The 20,343-nt window shown below is 38.5% G+C and overlaps 1 protein-coding gene across 1 annotated transcript; it reads left to right on the top strand.

The window, feature by feature from the left end:
* The first annotated feature begins 606 nt into the window (after positions 1-606).
* On the top strand, positions 607-10,091 carry tbxas1 (thromboxane A synthase 1 (platelet)). Its single transcript, XM_008436539.2, has 14 exons — positions 607-725; positions 1,935-2,065; positions 2,343-2,436; positions 2,719-2,771; positions 3,276-3,372; positions 3,478-3,594; positions 4,509-4,597; positions 4,679-4,827; positions 4,911-5,041; positions 5,216-5,548; positions 6,520-6,608; positions 6,720-6,857; positions 7,502-7,664; positions 9,051-10,091. The coding sequence occupies exons 2-14, from the start codon at positions 1,965-1,967 to the stop codon at positions 9,207-9,209; spliced, it is 1,713 nt and encodes a 570-aa protein (XP_008434761.1). The 5' UTR covers positions 607-725; positions 1,935-1,964; the 3' UTR covers positions 9,210-10,091.
* Positions 10,092-20,343: the final 10,252 nt, after the last annotated feature.

Genomic DNA, 20,343 nt, shown 5'->3' with positions numbered 1-20,343 from the left:
CAGAATTATAATGTCATAAAACAGTGGTCCCTTACAAAGGTAGTTTTATAATCCAAAACAAAAAAAAACAGCACAACTATTTGAAACAAAAGCTTTTTTACTTACTATGGAAACTTTAGATTTTTAAATTGAAGAGCTATAGTTTTAGATTCCATTCGATTTTTGTCGAAAATGACGTCAAAAAGCACATAGTTTGCAACCTACTGAATAGCTTCATAAAAAAAAATATTCCTGACACTATTAGTTCATCTTTAGGTGAAAACACCAATGTGAAACTGCTAACGGTGGTATTTTAAAATTAACTTTTAATTTACAACATTGGTCAGTTCTTAAACATATTGGCCAAAGCTATGAAAAGTCACGGCTGAGGATTAAAGAGTCACGGGCAAATCGATGCAAGCTAGAGGATAAAAACTTAAACAAAAACAAACAAACTTAAACAAAACAATTATGAAACAACATTAAAGATGCGTATAATAGCTTGTAGTTAATGTATTTACTCTATTCAGTTTTTATTTTATGTTTTAAATTAATGTAATAATAAAAAGTTGCGAATGAAAGAGTCTGTTAATAGCTTTTAGCTTGGAGCTCCATGTCATACCACTCCGGTACAGAAGGTGGCGGTGAACATCAGCGCTTCCTGTTGCGTTACGAGGTTATGGTTAAAAAAAAGAAGAGCGCTGGAGTTTGGTAATGTTTACACTGAGAGCAGAGGACAGGAACCGGTGAGTGTCGGGAATTTTATACGTTCACTTTTAACACATGAAAATGTCATAGATATCAAAGTAAGGAGAACCTGCTACAGTTATTTATAAAGACGACTTAGCTTAAATTAATCTGCTTAATTCATAAATTGTTTTAGTGTCACTGTTTATTGTCATAATACGTGTTTCCATTCCATAATGTTCAAATATAAAAGCTAAAATTTATAGTTTTGTCATATTTAAAGGTGTGCAACGTCTTTATATTTCCATCTTACATCAACTGTCAGGTGTGAAGAGCACTAGGCAGCTCAGTTTTAGAGAAAGTGCATCAAATTCAGAGGCTACAATCCTCAACGCAACTTTCCAGGGTTCGATTCCAGGTCTTGCTCGATCCGTGTATTGTTTTGCTTCCCGTTGAACTATTACTGAATAAAGGCCACTTTAACCACAAAAACATTGTAAAATGCTGCTGACACAGTCACACATTGTACGTTACCGTCACGTGTAACGAGTTTTTCTGTTTCAAAGGTTTCAGGTCAAAGTGCATGACTGTAGTTCTAACATCATCAGGCTCTTCTGTTTCACAACACGACCAGTCGCCTTATTGTAAATAATAATAAAAAAAATGAACACAAAGAATTATGTATTTCAAGGGTTTAATGATTCTGATGTGCAGATAATTTATTTTCTAAGAAAACTGAAATATTTGGTGCAGGAGTGGCTGAACAGAAGGAATGCAACAGTTGAGCCCATGTCCTGGACACACCTGCATATGTTTTATTCTGCATGTGATTTTATTTTTTGAATAGAGGTTATCAAGGCTGTGGCTATCCCTTTTGCTTTTGCACCTTTTTCCTTCCACCAAACCTTCCATTATGGTTTGATAAAGCTCTATTTAAGAGGTTAGCTGCTTTAGTAGAGAACTTCAACAGTCTTCCTCGTGATTATAACAGAACATTTCTGCTTATACATTTTATTGGTTTGATGTAATTATGAGAGACTAAACTTTGGTTTTATGATAGCTGTAAGACATAATCATTGTAATTAATAGAAATGCATAAAACATTTCTTCTAGTGAAATTTATCTTTACAGCAGACTCAATTTGTTGAGATTTAATTGTTTGGATGTTTGAATTTAATCTGAAATTTATCCATGAAAATACTTTGTAAATTGTTCTCATCAGATTAGCTTTAGATTAAATGTAATAAACTTATTTCTTTTTGTTTCAGGTTGCAGGTAGAGAGCAGAGTTTTTCCACCATGGAGGCTGCTGGTTACCTCCTGAATGTCTTCAACATGGAGGCCAGCAGAACGACGGTGACAGTCGGACTCTTCCTCACTTTTCTGTGTCTCCTTTACTGGTAAGGAAGCTCCAGTATAACGTCACAGTAAAAAGAAAGTACACCCTTTCTTAAATTCTCAGACCTTTTCTTTCTGTCTTGGATGTTTTGTGTGAACTTAATTTTAATTTGATATTAGTTTAATTAATAATGGCATGTAGTGTTTATTTATTTTCTCTTTCACGTGAATGTAAGTATAAATAATTGTAACTAAATAGAAATAGGATGTTATACTGGAAGTTTTTAATGTACTTCCATTTCTGATTTGGTTAAAACGTCTTCCTCTCGTCTTGTGCAGGTACTCAGTCTATCCGTTCTCAGTCCTCGCTCAGTGTGGAATCAAGCATCCCAAGCCGGTGCCTTTCTTTGGCAACATATTCTATTTCCGTGAGGTAACATAACCTGCTTTAAAAAATAAGAATATCTTTAAGGTTGCACAATATTAAGAATGATGGGTGATAATATTGAGGGATGCTGGGATAAGAACAAAACATATGATAAATGAAGGAAAAATGTATTTCTGCTTTGAGTTTATTGCAAACACATTGTAGAATGAGTCGCCTATCCAGAAATAAAATCTGTATTTCCATCTAAACAATTAGATTTTATTAAAAAAGTTTCTTCTGGCTGACATTTAATGACTTAATATTTCTGATGTTCAAACATTCTTCCAGGGTTTCTTCAGACCTCTCACTGAACTTATAAAAACACATGGCAGAGTGTGTGGGCAAGTAATCTTTTTATCTCTTTACTTATTGTAATTCCCTCACATTAGTGCGTTACTGCTACATTTTAGGGCTGTTGTAGAAAAAAAGGAGAACATTTCTGCATAAAAAACATTCAGAAAAATGTGCTTGAAAAATTTAGAGATTAGTCTCAGACATTTTCTGGAAAAGAATTTTAGTTTCCAAACTTAAACTTTTTGCACTTTGCAACTCAGAAAATGTCCAAAAGTCAAAAGATTTAAAGATTTTTCCTTTTTAAAATCAGAAACGGTCATTCAAAATTAACTTTTTTTTTTTTTTTTAGCAAATTTTGACTTTTCCAACAAATTTCCATGTTTTTTCTAGAAAATCTCTGAGAGTAGTCTCAAACTTTCTTAGCTTGTAATAACTAAGAAATTAGCTTGTAATAACTAAGAATGCTGGTAGAGCATGGAATAAAAACCCAACCTCAAGTTTTTCATGTGGTTTCATTGATCTGGAGCCTCAGTGTTGTTGTTGTGCTCCAGGTATTATTTGGGCCGCCGACCCGTGGTGGTGGTGGCCGACCCCGACATGCTCAGATCGGTGATGGTCAGGGATTTCACCAGCTTCCCTAACAGAATGGTGAGAACTTCAGTCACTGCAGGCGATGTGACTTCAAAACAAGTGAAATGATTCAATGAACTTATTATAACTCCTCTGTTTTCGTTATTTTATTTTTCTGCTCAGCAATTTCGATTTGCCACCAAGCCCACGACGGACTGCCTGCTCATGCTGAGGAACGAACGGTGGAAAAGGGTCCGCAGTATTTTGACCCCGTCCTTCAGTGCTGCCAAGATGAAAGAAGTGAGAGAATAATGACTAAAAGCTTCCTTACTGCAGCCACCAACTTTAATGCACTTATTATAGGATGTCAAGTAATAAACCTACATGAACAATGGATATTTGTCATGTGGAATGTTATTTATTTACCTTTTTTGAACATTTGCATAACTGAAAAGTGTGGCTTGTATTTGTATTCAGATCCCAGAATTAAAAATTTGTAAAAATATATATATATATATATTTATGTATTACATTCTATTCCACTGTTTTGTATAAAATCCCAGTAAAATACATTAAAGTTGTGGTTGTAATTTGACAAGATGCGATGAAATTCAGTATATATTTTTTACAAAGACAGATTTTTCTTCTCACTTTGCTTTTTTGTCACACCGGCATGTTTCAGATCAAAAAACTAATTTTAATCTCAGACAAATTTAATCTAAGTAAATACATTTCTTTTTTGTTTCCATGAACTGTGGCCAACTTCATGTCGTTAGACAGGTTCAATTTAAGTGATTCCTTAACCGGGTGAGTTATTATCCCTAAATAAATAAAACAATCTTTGTCTTATAATAAAATTAGTTTGTTAATCTGAAAAGTGCAACAATAAAAGTTTCATCTAAACTGTGATAAGCTTGGATGGAAATTATGATTTATTTGCGCCTTAACTTAATTTTTGTAAATTAAAATTTTATTTACATTCTTATGTTTTAATTGCTTTTATTAACATTTTTAAGATTTTCTGTTAGATGTGAGAAAATCAGAATTTTCTCCGGTTGATGGTGAACCACATCGTTTCTTTCTTGTGAGTTTTTTAAAGTATTTACTGACAGTTTGGTCCAGAAAAGCGTCTGTCCAGGACGTGGTTTCTGGTTCCGGTCCAGGTTCTGGTCTGATCCGGTTCTGGGTAAATGTATTTATTTTTTCTGCTGCAGATGGTTCCGCTCATCAACACGGCTGCTGATGCTCTGATGAAGAACCTGAAGGTCCATGCTGACTCAGGGAAAGCCTTTGACATCCACAAGTAAACAGAGCAAATGAAACTGAGCATTAATAATAATTTGATCTTTTTTAAAATGAATTTGTTGTTTTTTCCTGCTGCCAGGTGTTTTGGCTGTTTTACCATGGATGTCATCGCCAGCGTGGCGTTCGGCACTCAGGTCGACTCTCAGAACAACCCAGATGATCCGTTTGTCCGCCACGCTCAGCTGTTCTTCTCCTTCTCTTTCTTCAGGCCTCTCATGTTGTTTTTCAGTACGTTTTATAACTTTATCACATTTTAATTTATTCATAATAGCCTCATTTTTATGAGAGATATCTTCTCCTTTTTCCCACAGTTGCTTTTCCCAACATCATGGCTCCCATTGCGAGATTCATCCCAAACAAAAGGCGAGACCAGATGAACGGCTTCTTCACCAGCATCATTCAGAAGATCATTCAGCAGAGAGAAGAGCAGCCTCCCAGTCAGGTGGGGCTTCATGCCGTGGGACTGGGACATATTCATGGAGTTTCATCAGCCGCACTTAGGATTTTCTTTTTGTGGAAGATGAAATAAATTAGTTCAGGTTTTTGTTGGGAACAAGAAGGAGATTTTTTTACTATTAATTCCTGATATCCTGATTATGAGTCCTTTTTCCTGCAGCGGCGTCGGGATTTCCTCCAGCTGATGCTGGACGCTCGGACCGGCAAAGAGAGCGTCTCTTTGGAGCACTTCGACACAGCCAACCCCTCGGAGGAGCTGGCGTCCTGCTCGGATCAGGAACACGGGTCGACTCACCAGCAGGAGTCGCCCGCCAGGCGTCCGCTGAGGAAGATGATGACGGAGGACGAGGTGGTCGGCCAGGCCTTCGTCTTCCTCCTGGCGGGATACGAGACCAGCAGCAACACGCTGGGCTTCACCTGCTACCTGCTGGCCATCAACCCCGACTGCCAGCGCAGAGTTCAGGACGAGATCGACCAATTCTTCACCAGACATGTATGTGAGCCTGTGCTGGTCCGGTTTGGCCTGGGCGACATGCCTGCATAATAAAATACAGAGATTTCTTGATTTCTTTTCTAGAAAAGAAATCACAAATGACTGGAAATATTTTTAAGAAGTGGCTCTTATTTCAGTGACTTGAACAACTGAGTATTAAGACCCGACTGCAATCATTTTTGTTTAATTATAAGATAATAGCCGTAATATTAGCACAATAAATGCATAATTTTACCAGGAAAATGTCTTAAAATTAAGGAAAAAGTGATTTTAAAGAGAAAAAAGCTTCTGCACTGCAAAAACAAATATTTCAGTCCAGATTCTGTAAATATGAGACAAGGCCACATTACAAACAGTAAGAGTAACTTCAGTAAGAGATGGGAGTTTGTTTTAAGTAAATAATTTCATAAATTCTCGTTGGCAGATTATTTCACTTTTATCAAGACATTTTTCCAATGTTATAAGTGAAACATTTCCACAGGTAATTTTTCATCAATATTAAGGAATTATTTACTTAAAATAAGCTTCTACATTTTGCTGAAGAGCTAGTTGTAAATTAGTTTTGTTTTATTTCAAGCTTACTAAGATATTTGCTCTAAAAACTAAACCAAATTACTTGGTAATATTTTGTTTTTGCAGTTTAGACTTATCAAAATTTGCCACAACCGTCTCAGTCTGTGAAGCATAACTTCACAAGAGGCTCAACATTCCTCATTTTTATTCTTTAATGTTTATGTAGGACTTCTTATAAAATTACAACTTCATTCTCTGAATTTTACAACTTTAAAAACATCACAGCCTGGCAATAACATTAAAGGTCCAAACAAATGGAAGCTGTAAAGCGAGATGGCAGTGAGATCATGTAAAACCGATGTGATGATATCAGCACAAAAACCTGCATTTTTGTGTGATGATACTGAACAATCAGATCTTCCTCCTTCTGCTGTGGTTTAAATGAATCTGTTTTCTAGGATTCTCCGGATTACTCGAACGTCCAGGAGCTGAAGTACCTGGACATGGTGGTGTGTGAAGCTCTGCGGCTCTACCCGCCTGGCTTCAGGTGAACCGTCGTTGACGTTCCAGGATGTTTACAGGCTTTACGTTGTTTATTTAAAAAAGGCAAAAATGATTCAGATTCATAAAATCTAAAAGATTTATTTTTCTCGTCAAGGTTTGCTCGAGAAATCGACCATGACTGTGTGGTGAACGGCCAGATTCTCCCCAAAGGAGCGACTCTGGAGATCCCAGCAGGATTCCTGCACTACGACCCGGATCACTGGACCGAGCCGGACCGCTTCATCCCCGAAAGGTACTTCAGGATTACTGGTATTCACTAGCAAGACTGACCAACATTTTGATGTGTAAATGACGCCACTTGGAAAAATGTCATGTGTCAGTTGTTGATTTTTGTTTTTTATGATGTGAAGCACTTTGAGCTGCCTTGTTGCTGAAACTCAGATCTTTTTTTATTTGATTCATTATCTCAACTCTCGAGGCTCTCTTCTGAGTCTTGTCAAGAGAAACCCGTCTAAGGTTTGAACAGGATTAGTTCAAATTAATGTTTCACATTTTTGAAATTCCATTTGGGTCTCGGCTGCCCGAAAACTTTAAAAAAAAAAACACGTTTATTGGTGTCTGGAAAAAGAGCCGTTTCAAAAGTCTTCAGAATGTAACATTACAAATCCGCAGGCACGGCCCGTTACCTAGCAACCCAAGCAGAGTTTCACCCGTCACCTAGCAACACAAGCAGTGCTGCAGCTGGTTTGGTCAGCTGGTTTTACCTATGTATGTGCTGTACAATGGCTGCTGGAAGATACAAGTGTTTTGTTGTGAACTTTCCATCCAGAAACTGCTTGCTGCATTCTTATTGGTTGTGCAGAAGGCTCCACTTCTGCTTTTCAAAGAGGTACTGTAATTAGTAGAGTTAGTGTAAATAGTCTGCCCCGTCTCCAGGTTTACACCGGAAGCGAAGGAGAGTCGTCACCCGTTTGTCTACCTGCCGTTCGGCGCCGGGCCGCGGAACTGTGTGGGGATGAGGCTGGCCCAGCTGGAGATCCGGATGGCTTTGGCCCATTTGTTCCACAGGTTCAACATCGAGGCCTGCTCCGAGACCAAGGTGGGTGGGAAAACCTTTGGCTAAAAATGAAAACAGAACCTGCTAATGTGTTAAAATTATATTCCTATGGCTTTTGCATTGAATTTCCACAGGAAATGACAGTGAAAGTGCTAATAACCGGCTTTTAGATCTGTTTTTCTTGTCATTAGTCGGTCTGTCACCATAGGCAATAAATGTCCCACAAGTTATTGCAATAAAGAATAATATTGTTGTTTTGAGACCATTTTTAAGTAACAGAATGCTAATCAATAAACTTTAAATTCTAATGAACATTTAACACTGGAAGACATTTTAAATATGCAAAATAAATAAAACAGAAATAATAAATAAAAGAGCCGGGTCAGGGGGGTCGTCCTGCCTCTAGTGGAGGAGTTTAAGTATCTGGGGATCTTGTTCACGAATGAGGGAAGAAGGGAGCGGGAGATCGACAGGCAGATTGGGGCAGCGTCTGCCGTGAAGCGGGCGCTGTACCGGTCCGTCGTGGTGAAGAGAGAGCTGAGCCAAAAAGCAAAGCTCTCGATTTACCGGTCGATCTACGTTCCCACCCTCATCTATGGTCATGAGCTTTGGGTCATGACCGAAAGAACCAGATCACGGGTACAAGCGGCCGAAATGAGTTTCCTCCGCAGTGTGGCTGGGCTCTCCCTTACAGAGAGAAGCTCGGTCATCCGGGAGGGACTCAGAGTAGAGCCGCTGCTCCTCCACGTCGAGAGGAGCCAGTTGAGGCTCGGGCATTTGGTCAGGATGCCTCCTGGACGCCTCCCTGGTGAGGAGTTCAGGTCCCACCGGGAGGAGGTGAGACCCAGGACACGTTGGAGGGACTATGTCTCTCTATGGCCTGGGAACGCCTTGGGGTTCCTGGAGGAGCTGGAAGAAGTGGCTGGGGAGGGAAGTCTGGGCCTCCTGAGGCTGCTGACCCCGTGACCCGACCCCGGATAAGAGAGAGGAGATGGATGGATGGATGGATGGATGGATGGATGGCAAAAAAGAGCTATTGGAGACAAATGAAGGCCAATTTTGGTAGAAAGAGAAAAAAATAATGCAAATGGAAATCATGCAATTAATTGATTTATTGCTTTTTGACAGGCGTAGCCATTACATACTCCATATCCTGTCTACAGAAAAAAAACCTCATTTTTTTATGTTTATTTTAAATGCTGAAAATATAAATAAAATTATTGTCTTTTTTTTAAATGACTGCATTTATCTGTTTGTGACATTTGTGGCTCTAAACGAGATTCATTTGCCTGACCTGACGGTAAGAATGGTGTCAGATTACTCTATTTAAAACTACTTTGGGATTGAATGAAACTTAAATAAACATTGTAAACTGATGAAAAAATTGCCCGTTAATAATTTTCTTGCTTCCACATTTGTGTTTTTCAGGTTCCTCTTGACCTGAAATCCTCCAGCACTCTGGGACCCAAAGATGGCATTTATGTGAAAATAACTCACAGAGGCAGAGAAGCACAAAAAGCCTCTCGGTCAGATGATGAGAAGCTCAGCTGTGACCCTTCTGCACGGCAGAAATGTGACAAATTATAACAGACTGACATTTCACCTATTACATTTACAATAGTTTATAAAACTTTAAACTCAGTAGTCAAGTTTATAAAACTATTGACATGGTTACTGAATGTTTGTAGCTGATCAAATGAATCTGGGCCCAACAACTCTTCACTTCTAACCAACGTTCTGATGGATCAACAATTGATAGATTCTGCTTTAGAATAAAATAACATAAAATATTAAAGGGCCTTTATAAAGAACGATGGTTTCAAAGCTTCGAGACGATGCAGCTTGGATCTTAACCTTTAGGAACATCAGCAGATATATGAAAATTATTATTTTTTTTGTTATTTTTTAGCACTTTATTGTATTTTATTGCAAAATATGCAGCTGGTGAATTTAATTTTGGGTCATTTTGTTGTTGGGAAATAGATGCAGTGATTTAAAAATATGTATATTGCTATACATTTACATATTCCTTTTTCTGTTGATCAGAAATCGTATCGGATAAATAAATATGGGTTTAAATGCATTATGAAAACAGTTAAGGAAACAGTATAAACATTCTTTCAAAATTCAAGAATTTACATGAACATGATGTCTTTTTTTCCAAATGTTGTACTGCTCACCTTCAAAGTTCTGCTAGCAAACAATGATGATGAGTTACTGATGACATGCAAGCTTTCCTTGATGTAACAGATATTTCAGACCTGCTTTTCTTGTTTTTCACATAAAGTTTGTAAAATTTGAAACATTTGGTGACCTCTCTGTGAAGTTTAAAAGGAAAACATTTGCACAATAGGAGTGATTTACTTTTGATTCATTCAAATGTTCTTGGTAAACAACAAGATGCACTGGAAAGAAATGACTCCTTCCAGCACTTGGATCACTTTATAAATAAAAAGATGATTTATTTGATGGTGTTTTGTTATTTCTGTCATATCTGTACTTGTCCTCAATTCATTTTTTACTCTTATTAAAGCAATTCAGAGTCTACTGAGCATGCTCAGTAAAATATTGTTTCTGTTTGTGAACTTATTTCAGACTTTACCACCAGATGGCGCCAGATTATCACAGAACTGCAGCAGATGGTTCCTAATTGAACCGGAAACACTAACAGACGGGCTTTTTAATACCATGACACTGTTCATTATTTCTATTTCTGATTTGTCTTTTTCTTGTGATTTGTACCTGAGAGTGCTTTGATCACCTCAGCTACATAAATCAATCAACCAATTAATCAAAATGTTTCTGGTCGTGAAGTTGATATTCAAGGGGTGTGAATACTTTTGAAAGGTCTTGTAAATAAAGATTTAAAGCTCATTTTTCACCTGCAACAGGGCACTGGAGCCAGATAGAAAAAAGAGGCCAAAAAAATTTACTTTACACTCTGAAAGTTATTTTTTCAGGAAAATTTTGCTTAATCTCAAAATTTCTGAGTTTTTTTCTTGCAACTTTTCAAACTCAAATTTTTTTCTTGAAACTTCCTGAGTTGTTTTTTGTCTTATTTGTTTTGGAGGAAATTTACTCCTGCTGTTTTTCAGTCTTTTAGATATTCCTCTCACACGGCCGCTTGGATCTGCTGCCTGGTTTTCTCCACATGGTGTCACTGCGACCATTAGCGTCCCACCAAGTCCGACTCCAAACTGGAAGGCAACTTTCTACAAGCCGCCCTGTTTCTCCTCTGGTCCCCTCCGCGGTGGGAAGACTCACATTTTGATCCACACTGCCTGTTTTATGAGCCAGCTGATAAAAGATACATGTTCTTGACCTCAGTATCGATGTGTTGGCCAGCAGCAGAGTGGCTGCAGGCCGACCAGAACCGGTACAGCCTGTGCAGAAAGCAGCACACGAGTTCTGCAAGAAGCATTAAAAGTGGAGCGTTAGTAACAGGAAGACAAATGTTCCAGAAAGAGACGGTAAAATTCATCTTATGATGCCAATAAAGCTCCTCGAATTGGATTGAGGGAGTGAAAATGAGTCGGGGGGAGGTGGAGGAAGACAACGGATGACAGATGGTGGGTAGCAGACAGAAATATAGGAAGAAAGGAGAGGGAGGGCAGGGCAGAGAGATGGAGCCACAGACAGTAATCAAAATGGAAAGAGGGTGATCCAGTGCAGGAAGGGATGAGAGGAGGAGGGGATAAAAGCGAAGGAGGAGCGGAGCTGCTCCTTCTGCAGTGCAGCTCAGGTCAGGGCCTCTCGGCTGCATCAACTCCCCCATGATTGATCGCTGCTTTGTCTCTCTGATTAAGATGCTTTGTCTGCTTTTATTGATATCTTGTGTTTTCCTCTGCAGTCCGCTCTCCTCTCTCTTGATTAAAATTCTCACTTCCTTTTTACTTTCTTCAAAGGTCAATATCATCTATTAGATGTAAATTTGCTGACTCTGGTGTTATTTTCCAAAAACAAGGAGAAAGCTCAACTTGCTTTGTGTCTGTCTGCATCAGAGAGAGGCGGGTTTTTGGGTTGTGTGGAGAAGAGTTGAGCAGTCATCTGCTTACTTACCTGCAGTAACAGGAAGACGTCTCAAGCTGTGATTGAGCGCGACGCAAATCTGATTTTTCAGCAACAGCCTGAACGGATCCGTTCCGATATTGTAATTTGTGTAACTTCTATTCACCGAATTAAATCTGCTTTTTAAATCTCCTGCAGTCTGAACAGTCACGCCTCATTTTATTATAATTTAGCACCAGGTTTCACAGTGTCGCACATTTTATCAGAAGTTAAGTTTGTTATTCTTCTGTAAAATGGCCGACAAACGCTGCATACGTTTGTCGCTCTAACATCTCTGCGTTTCCACTGACCTTAAAATTGCACAAATTGAAATTACAAAAATAAATGTGCTTAATGGAAACACACCAAGTTTACTCAGAATCTCTTGTTTTTCACTAAAAATGTTTTGCGTTAGGATGAGACGGATTTTCGGCTGTATCTTAATTAGCGCATGGAAACACGTTTTTCACATCACACAAGTCATGTGATCAACATCTGGCTGTTACTACTGGCGGAAAAGACGAAGAAGACGAAAGGAAGTGATAGGAGGAAAATGGTGTGTTGTTTTTTAATGACTTATCATGTGAACAAACTCATTCACATGTGATTTTAAACAGCATTTCTTATGTAACAGAAACAATTGGAAAAATAAGTTTTTTAACATTCGTGTAATATCAACAAATTTTTGCGCACATGTGTAGCATTAGATGGTATCTCATTGCATCCGTTGCCGCCATGATTATCACATGAACAAACTTATTGAAGTGTGATTTTAATTACATTTCTTATCTAATGGAAGGGCTGCACAGTGGTGCAGTTGGTAGAACTGTTGCCTTGCAGCAAGAAGGTTCTGGGTTCGATTCCCGGCCCCGGTCTTTCTGCATGGAGTCTCCATGTTCTCCCTGTGCATGGTGGGTTTTCTCCGGGTACTCCAGTTTCCTCCCACAGTCCAAAAACATGACTGTCAGGTTAATTGGCCTCTCCAAATTGTCCCTAGTGTATGCGCGCATAGTTGTTTGTCCTGTGTGTCTCTGTGTTGCCCTGCGACAGACTGGCGACCTGTCCAGGGTGACCCCGCCTCTCACCTGGAACGTTAGCTGGAGAGGCAGGAGCAACCCTCCCGACCCCACTGAGGGACAAGGGTGTAAGAAAATGGATGGATGGCTCTAATGGAATAGTGTAATTGCAAAATCCTTTTTTCAACATTCACAGAATATCAAAAAAGTTTTTGTACACATTTGAAATGGAAATGGAAATACTGACTATCTATTGCTACTCCACACAACCCCATCTAAAAATAAACCATAATGTTTTTACTTCCTGTGTGTGATAAATGGCATGTTTTTCTGCACCCTGACATCGTCCTGCAGAGAAAAGCTCAGAAAGACACCAGAGCTGCACGCCGTCTGTACTTTCACGTCATAGTAAACTCTCTATTGATTACTACAGAGGCATAATTCTCCCCGGGAGGTTTGTATGAATACTATACTGACACCATAGGAGATAAAAAAAATCATAAAGTACAATATGAACCTTGTTAGGATATTATTTACAACTGAAGACGAGGAATTACTTTCTCAGGGGCTATTTTTATGATATTGTAGAGGATTTTCTGGTCCTGTTGAAGCGAAACGTGGTTTTTTTCCTTTGATTGTTGGAGTTATATGTCTGCATGCCCTCAGGTAGCCTGCAACCTTTTCTGTATGCAGGCCGACTGCCAGATGGCTTCTCTGGGGATAAAGTCCCCAATTTTACGATTAATGCTACAGTAGAAATACATTCCTGATCAAATTTTTAAGACCAGTTGAAAAATGGCAAGAATTTAAATTTTGCACTGTTGGATCTTAAGTTTCTAGGTAGAACTTCAAAATGAAAAAAGAAAGAAAAAAAAACAGAGTAAGCATTTTATTGCAAACATAGATTAACCTGAAACAGGCTGATCATAATCTGATTGAAGGTTTAAGACACTAAAACAGAAATAAAAGGTTTTTTTAATGACTGTTCATGTTAATCACCTTTAAAAAATCATTTTTTATGAATTTCATGTTTGATGTCACTGTTTGCAGGAAGCCAAAGGAAATGTTGCTCCAAGTGAAAAGCTGGTTTGATGGAGGGCGTCCACTGTCTGCAGCTGGCGTCCATCCATGTAAACAACCCAGAACGTTCTCAATCCAGGGTTTCTGCAGGTTTAACCAACTCAAATGTAAGATTTTTACAAATAAAATGTAAGAACTGACACAAATGCACAAAAGAAAAAAGGACATATACATCTGGAAAACTTTCTTACTTTAGTTTAAGACATTAATTATTGTTCTTTTTCATCTTCTTCCCCATTTCTCATGGAATCTCAGCTGGATTTCCCTCCATAGCAGCAACTTTGTTGAAAAACAATTCTTCATTAGGTCAGACTGGTGCTTTGCCACCATGTTTGAAATCCAGTAAACCTTCAGCTTCAGAGTTTGTATCAGTTTTGTACAAATGTTGCTGCTAGCTTAGTGCTATTCAGAGCAGCGTTCAGTGCTTCTTACAGTCTCTCTACAGCCTTAACTGCTGCAGTTGGAAGATTTTCCACACAGACTGCACCGAGCATCCTACAGGGTGGCAACAGATGTGAACCAGAAGTACATGTGCACTTACCTAGGACAGACAGAAGCAAGCTAAGTAGCTGTGGAGGCTATACTAGCAGCTAATATAGCCTCGACTCCTTGGCTCACAACGAAGATGCTGATGGTCATCTTTAAGTGGAGTCAGTTGATACAGAAATAAAGATGGCAGGTCCATACCAGAACAGGAATTCGGTGTTGGATAGAAAACGTAGTTTCATGCTGTTCTGTTTAGATATAAACAGAATATGAACTTAGTTTAGTCAAAGTCTGTATGTTTATTTGGGGAAAAGAAACATTACAGTGACAGATTGTTTTCATTAATGTTGCTCTAAAACGAGATGAATACAATTTTCTTCATTATTTTTATCATAAAATGTTTAATTAGTTATTACATCAAGATAATTACAGGAACTTATACATTTCTATGTATTTTGATCAAAATGTTTTAGAACATTTTTACAGTTATACCCAATAAATTTGGGTAATAAAACTGTATTAAACCCACATTTATGTATTAAAAATGTTGTTTTGTTGGATTAATATCATCATTCATTCTGTGTGAATGAATCTAAATACTGAAAACATAGCAAAGCTTTTTGATAATAATCCAGATTATTGGAAAGCTGACATCCATCCATCCATTTTCTTTCACCCTTGTCCCTCAGTGGGGTCGGGAGGGTTGCTGGTGCCTCTCCAGCTAACGTTCCAGGCGAGAGGCGGGGTCACCTGGACAGGTCACCAGTCTGTTGCAGGGCAACACGGAGACACACAGGACACACAACCATGCACACACACACACACACCTAGGGGCAATTTGGAGAGGCCAATTAACCTGACAGTCATGTTTTTGGGCTGTGGGAGGAAACCGGAGTACCTGGAGAAAACCCACCATGCACAGGGAGAACATGGAGACTCCATGCAGAAAGACCGGGGCCGGGAATCGAACCCAGAACCTTCTTGCTGCAAGGCAACAGCTTTACCTAAAGTGCCACCGTGCAGCCCGGAAAGCTGACATGTTTATATCAAACTGCAAGTTCAGTTCTCTAAAAAAAAAAAAAACTTTTATATATGGAGAAAAATATACAAAATAAAAAACCAGCAAAAAAAAAAAAACTCTGGAAAATGGTCTGACTTCAGGATAGGTCACTAAAGACACTACATTACAGTTTTCCTACAGCCATGATTAGCATTTAGCAGCAAACATGAGAGTAATTACATTACAAGCAAAAGGTCGTAATGCAGAGAGACGCAGATTTAGAGCAGAACCGAAGCTGATAAAGAAGAAAAGAGTAATTTCAGGCTTTACGACGCGCTCATGTCTTTCTGTTCTCATGGAGGCCAGAGAGACCAACACGATCTGCAACAGCAAAAAGACACTTTAAAACGAGACACAAGACAACTCTGCACACTAAACCCAAAGGAACCAGAGAGACGGAAATATTCCCTAATTTAGAAACATTTAAACAGCTGCTGGACGACTGTTCTCATCATTTGACCTGCAGAATAATCAGATGTCAGTTTGACAGACCAAATTAAATCATTTGGGTCATTTAACCAGAATGCAAACCTTTGAATTTCTTTTCATTTTTTTTATTACTGAAAAATTACAAACGCATAAAAAAACGTATCTGAAAACAAAACCCTAAAACTTTCTTTTAATCAATCTGTCATCTAATTTACTTTCCTCAACCTTCAGATTCTTCTGACTTTTTCTCCTTCAGATGATTTTTTCCTTCTGAAGAGATTAAAGATTTTAGAAACAGGCACCAAAAAAGAGAAATTAATACTTTTTAATGTTCTGAGGAGAAAATTGCTCTGATTTTCAGTGACATTACCTTGAACTCTTGAAAACATTCGGAACAGGAAATCAGAAAGTTATCAGTGAAGGTTTTTGTTCACAAAACCTGAAAATTACATTTCCTTCTTTTTATTGAGCAAAGTTCCTCTTTCCAGATCTAAAGTTCTTCATGATGTTCTGCTGATCTAAATCTACATTGGATTGAAAGTAAACAAACTATTTAATATTCAAACGTCTGTCGGGATCAGAGGGTTTGACAAACATAAAACTGAATTTTAGCAGCAAACATATTTATTGTTTTTAATCCGTTATTCGGGTTTTTCAACCATCACATTGGTCTAAACTGCTGCCAAATGTTGCAGGATCTCCTGATCATTCATGGAACCAGCATTAGCTGCTACATGGTTAGCATTCAGGTGCTATTTCAAACTAGCATAGCTTCGCTGACATGCTAACTACTTTTAGCACAACCTGAACATAACATTAGTCTCTTCCAGCGTCACGTCAGATCATCTTCTGAAGAATGAATGTTGCTCGTACATCAGATTTACGGCTGTACTAGAAACGCACAAATACTAAAGTTCCTAGTATATTAAAAATAATTTAAAAAAACAGAAACAATTAAGTGAGCTGAAATTTTTAAGTGTAAATTTTAGTGTAACTAATTAATTGACATGAATGCGTTAAATGCCTGGCCTTTAACTGACTGCAAAAACACAAACTCTAACCAACTAGTCCTGTTTAGTTTCTAATACACTGGAAATAAAACAAAAGTAACTTTTCAGCAAGATGTAGGAGCTTGTTTTGTGTCTATAATATCTTTATGTCAGCAGATTGTTTAACTTATAACATATAATATTGTTATAAGTGAAATAATCTGCCAGTGGAACTAATACTTTATCATACACCTTTAAATCATTAAGGAATGATTTAAAAACGAACTCTGATTTCTTGATGAAACGTTTCTTGTGAGTTTTGCTTTATTTTAAGTGTACTGTGATATTTGCACTAAAAATTGAACCAATAACGTTTGGTGAGATTTTGTGTTTTTTACACATACACACCATTTTAATCCTCCTTTGTGAACACAAACTCAGCCAGTAAAGCTTCAGCCTCTGCTAACTCTGAACATAAACTTTGTGATTTTGACAAAACTGGGTGTTTTCAAGTCTGCCCTGAAAAAAACCCCAACAAAGAATCAAATATTGAAATAAAAGTCCAAAATTAACGTAAAGGTTTGGTCCAAGGTGAGAGGATGTCAGATAAACACAGTCCCACTTCATTAAATGTACGCTGCATCTTTAAGATGAATAAAACTATAAATGAATGTAAAAAAAAATCTCTGAGCGGCTCTGAAGTAAAATTCAGAAAACGTATTCAAGGTTGGAGTGAAGGATAAAAGATGGAGAGCAGAAAGAAGGTGAAGGTCGGCCTAATGAAGGAAAACAAAGGAATGATGGAGCAGCAGAGGGAAGCTGGTGAGGTGGGATGTTTATAAAAAGGGAAGTTTGTTGATAATTACGCAGAGAATTTATGAGTAAAAGAGAGACCTTGAGCAGCTAAATCAAGGCGGAAAACAACCTCATGAACACACATATTCAGTGTCAAGATGATTTAATGGAATGGTAAACTGCCTGTGAGGCTCATTAAACATGAGGAGCATCGATCCAGCGTTCAGAGCAGCAATCAGATAATCAGCAGGGGGCGAGAGGCTGCGCATGTTGGCTTCCTCAGCTGGAAAAGTGTCGCCGGTGTTCGGTTCATCAGCCGCCGCTGAATCGGCTCGGCGTGTTGGAGTGGAGCGGCGTGATGTGTGTTTTTCCCGCTGACTGTGGCCTTGGTGGCCCAGCTGTGACCTAACCTTTTCTCTAATTGACTCTAATCAATCGAGCCTGAAGGGGGGGCGGGGGGTGGGGGGGGTCCTGCTTCTTACATGTTGCAATCAGTGGTTTGTCTCACCATAAAACCACTTTGTTCATCCTTTTTGGGAAGTTTTCTGCACAGAGATATTACTTCTGCTAGGAAAAAAGGGATGTTTATTGTGTATTTTCTAGAAATGTCACTTGTTTTTTTCTTACTACCACCTTGTGTTGGTTTTAAATTTCCAACTTCAGCAAAATGTTTAGGAAGAACAAAAAATATTTAAACAGCTTTAGTTTAAATATCTACAGTAAGTTTATGATATTCAGATGTGTTTTGCAAAACCTGGAGGGACATCCAAACTGCTACAAGGAGATAAAAGTCAGTTAAAGGGGAAATCACACCAGACCTGTTTGGTTCGCTTTAATTTAATGCATATGTGAACACCGAGCAAACCGGAGACTGCTCCAAAAGCAGGAAGTGGACTGCAACGCAGAGCATTCTGGGTAAACACAACCAAAACAAACATGTTAGCTAGCAAGAGAAATGGTTTGTGGTCTTTAGCCAAAGACAAAAGAGAAATCCTCCACCTGCTAAAATCTGACGCTCCGTTTTTAGTTACATTTAGTGAAGAAGGAAGCTCTTCAGAGGGTTTGGTGCCGGGGGTTTTTTCAGTGGTGTTTGGTGCAGCGCCCCTAGAGGCGAGGGGGGGAAACAGGTTTTTCAAAAGATTTGGTTGGTTTTGAATCAGTGCAGAGAGAAAGAAAATAAATGTTGCAGTTTTGATCCCCAATCGAACCGAGTCTGCCGGACTTTCAGGTGTGAAAACAACCTGACATAACCAGCCAAGAAATTATCTAGATATCCCCTTAATCGGGATCTATTAGGTGGAGCTGGACGATGTTCACAAGCAGACGAATGTCTGAGTTTTTGGCCTTAAATAAGAGGAAAATATGGGATTCACTGCAAAAACACATAATCTTACTTAGTAATTTGGTCTAGCTGAAATGATCGTCTAGTGGAACAAGACATTTTTCACTTATTATAAGTTATGATATTTTATTCCATTGACATTATTTCACTTCTAGAACTTTTCATAAATATTAACCCCATAACCGTTAACCGTTAACCGTCACGGAAAATACAATGGAGAAACGGCATGTGAGACTTAAAATAAGCTCATGTTTTGCCGGAAAGTTACTTGTAAGTTAGTTTAGTTTCATTTCAGGTGAAATAAGATATTTGCAGTAAGAACTAGACAAAAATACTTGGTAAGATTTTGTGTTTTTGCAGCGTGGATGGATGGATAAAACCTTTCAATGTGACATTCACTATTCCCAATCTTTCCTGTAGCGATCACAGAGGGAGCCTCTCGATCTCTGATCAATGCTCTCTCTCTCTCTTACACACACAAACACACACACACACACACACACACTTACAGCTCATTCTCTCTCTGCTGCATCCAGCTGTAATGTTTTTTTTTTATTTCTCCTTCATTTTTACATCATCATATAGGTAAAAAGCGGATTAGCACTTCGCTCCTTTCACCTCTGCAGATGGAAACTAAGACACAAACCTCTGTAGCTGCATCTCACACACATCTCTACGCATTTTGTCTGATTCCACGTACTGCAGCAGATTTTCCTGAAGCCACAAAACGTTACCACAAAGTCTGCTGCAGTCCAGCTAGGATGCTGGGCCATGTGGGACGCCGCTGGTGTGTGTTTCTCACGATCGAATATGTAAAACAAATAGAAAAGGAGTGCAGGTATGTGTGTAACGTTTTACAGAGTGGAAACTAATGGTGCATTTTGAAAAAAATAAATAATAAAGGTTGAGAGTCTCCGTGGTGTTTGTACATGAGTGTGCCTGTGTACGCGTGTTACAAAAAGACGAGTGTGATTAATTTCCCCTCTGTAGCTGCGGCTCTAATTCCCGCTTGAAGTGGGAATGGTCCCTGAAAGACTCCCAGTGGAAATCACAGTCAGCAGACAGCAGCTCTAAGGAATGCTGATGAATTATCCATAAAAAAGTGGGAGAGGAGGGCGTTATATCAGGAGCAAATGAATGCAGGAAGGAGGAGGAGAGATCAGAGGAAGGGAAATGAGCAACTGAGCGACAGGAAAACTGAGTCAATCTGGATAAAATCACACCTGGTGCTCATCTGATCCAGATGTTTTTCCTCACTGTTGGATCACAGTTTGGCTTTTTCTAACATCTAACAGTGGGAATGTCTGCAACATTCTTACTTTTTTTCATGTTTTTTATGTATTCATGTAAATATGTTTAGTTTAAATAGTTGTGTAAAAGTGTTTTATAAATGTCCTTTTTAATTCCAACTACATCAGCTTTATGTTAATCTGGTTGTGATAATGTTTTTAATTTAGTCACAACCGGCTTAGTTTGA

The sequence above is a fragment of the Poecilia reticulata genome, chromosome 6 (assembly GCF_904066995.2).
Source record: "Poecilia reticulata chromosome 6, P_reticulata-male-v2, whole genome shotgun sequence".
Classification (NCBI taxonomy): domain Eukaryota; kingdom Metazoa; phylum Chordata; class Actinopteri; order Cyprinodontiformes; family Poeciliidae; genus Poecilia; species Poecilia reticulata.
This window is presented reverse-complemented; position numbering and strand designations above follow the sequence as displayed.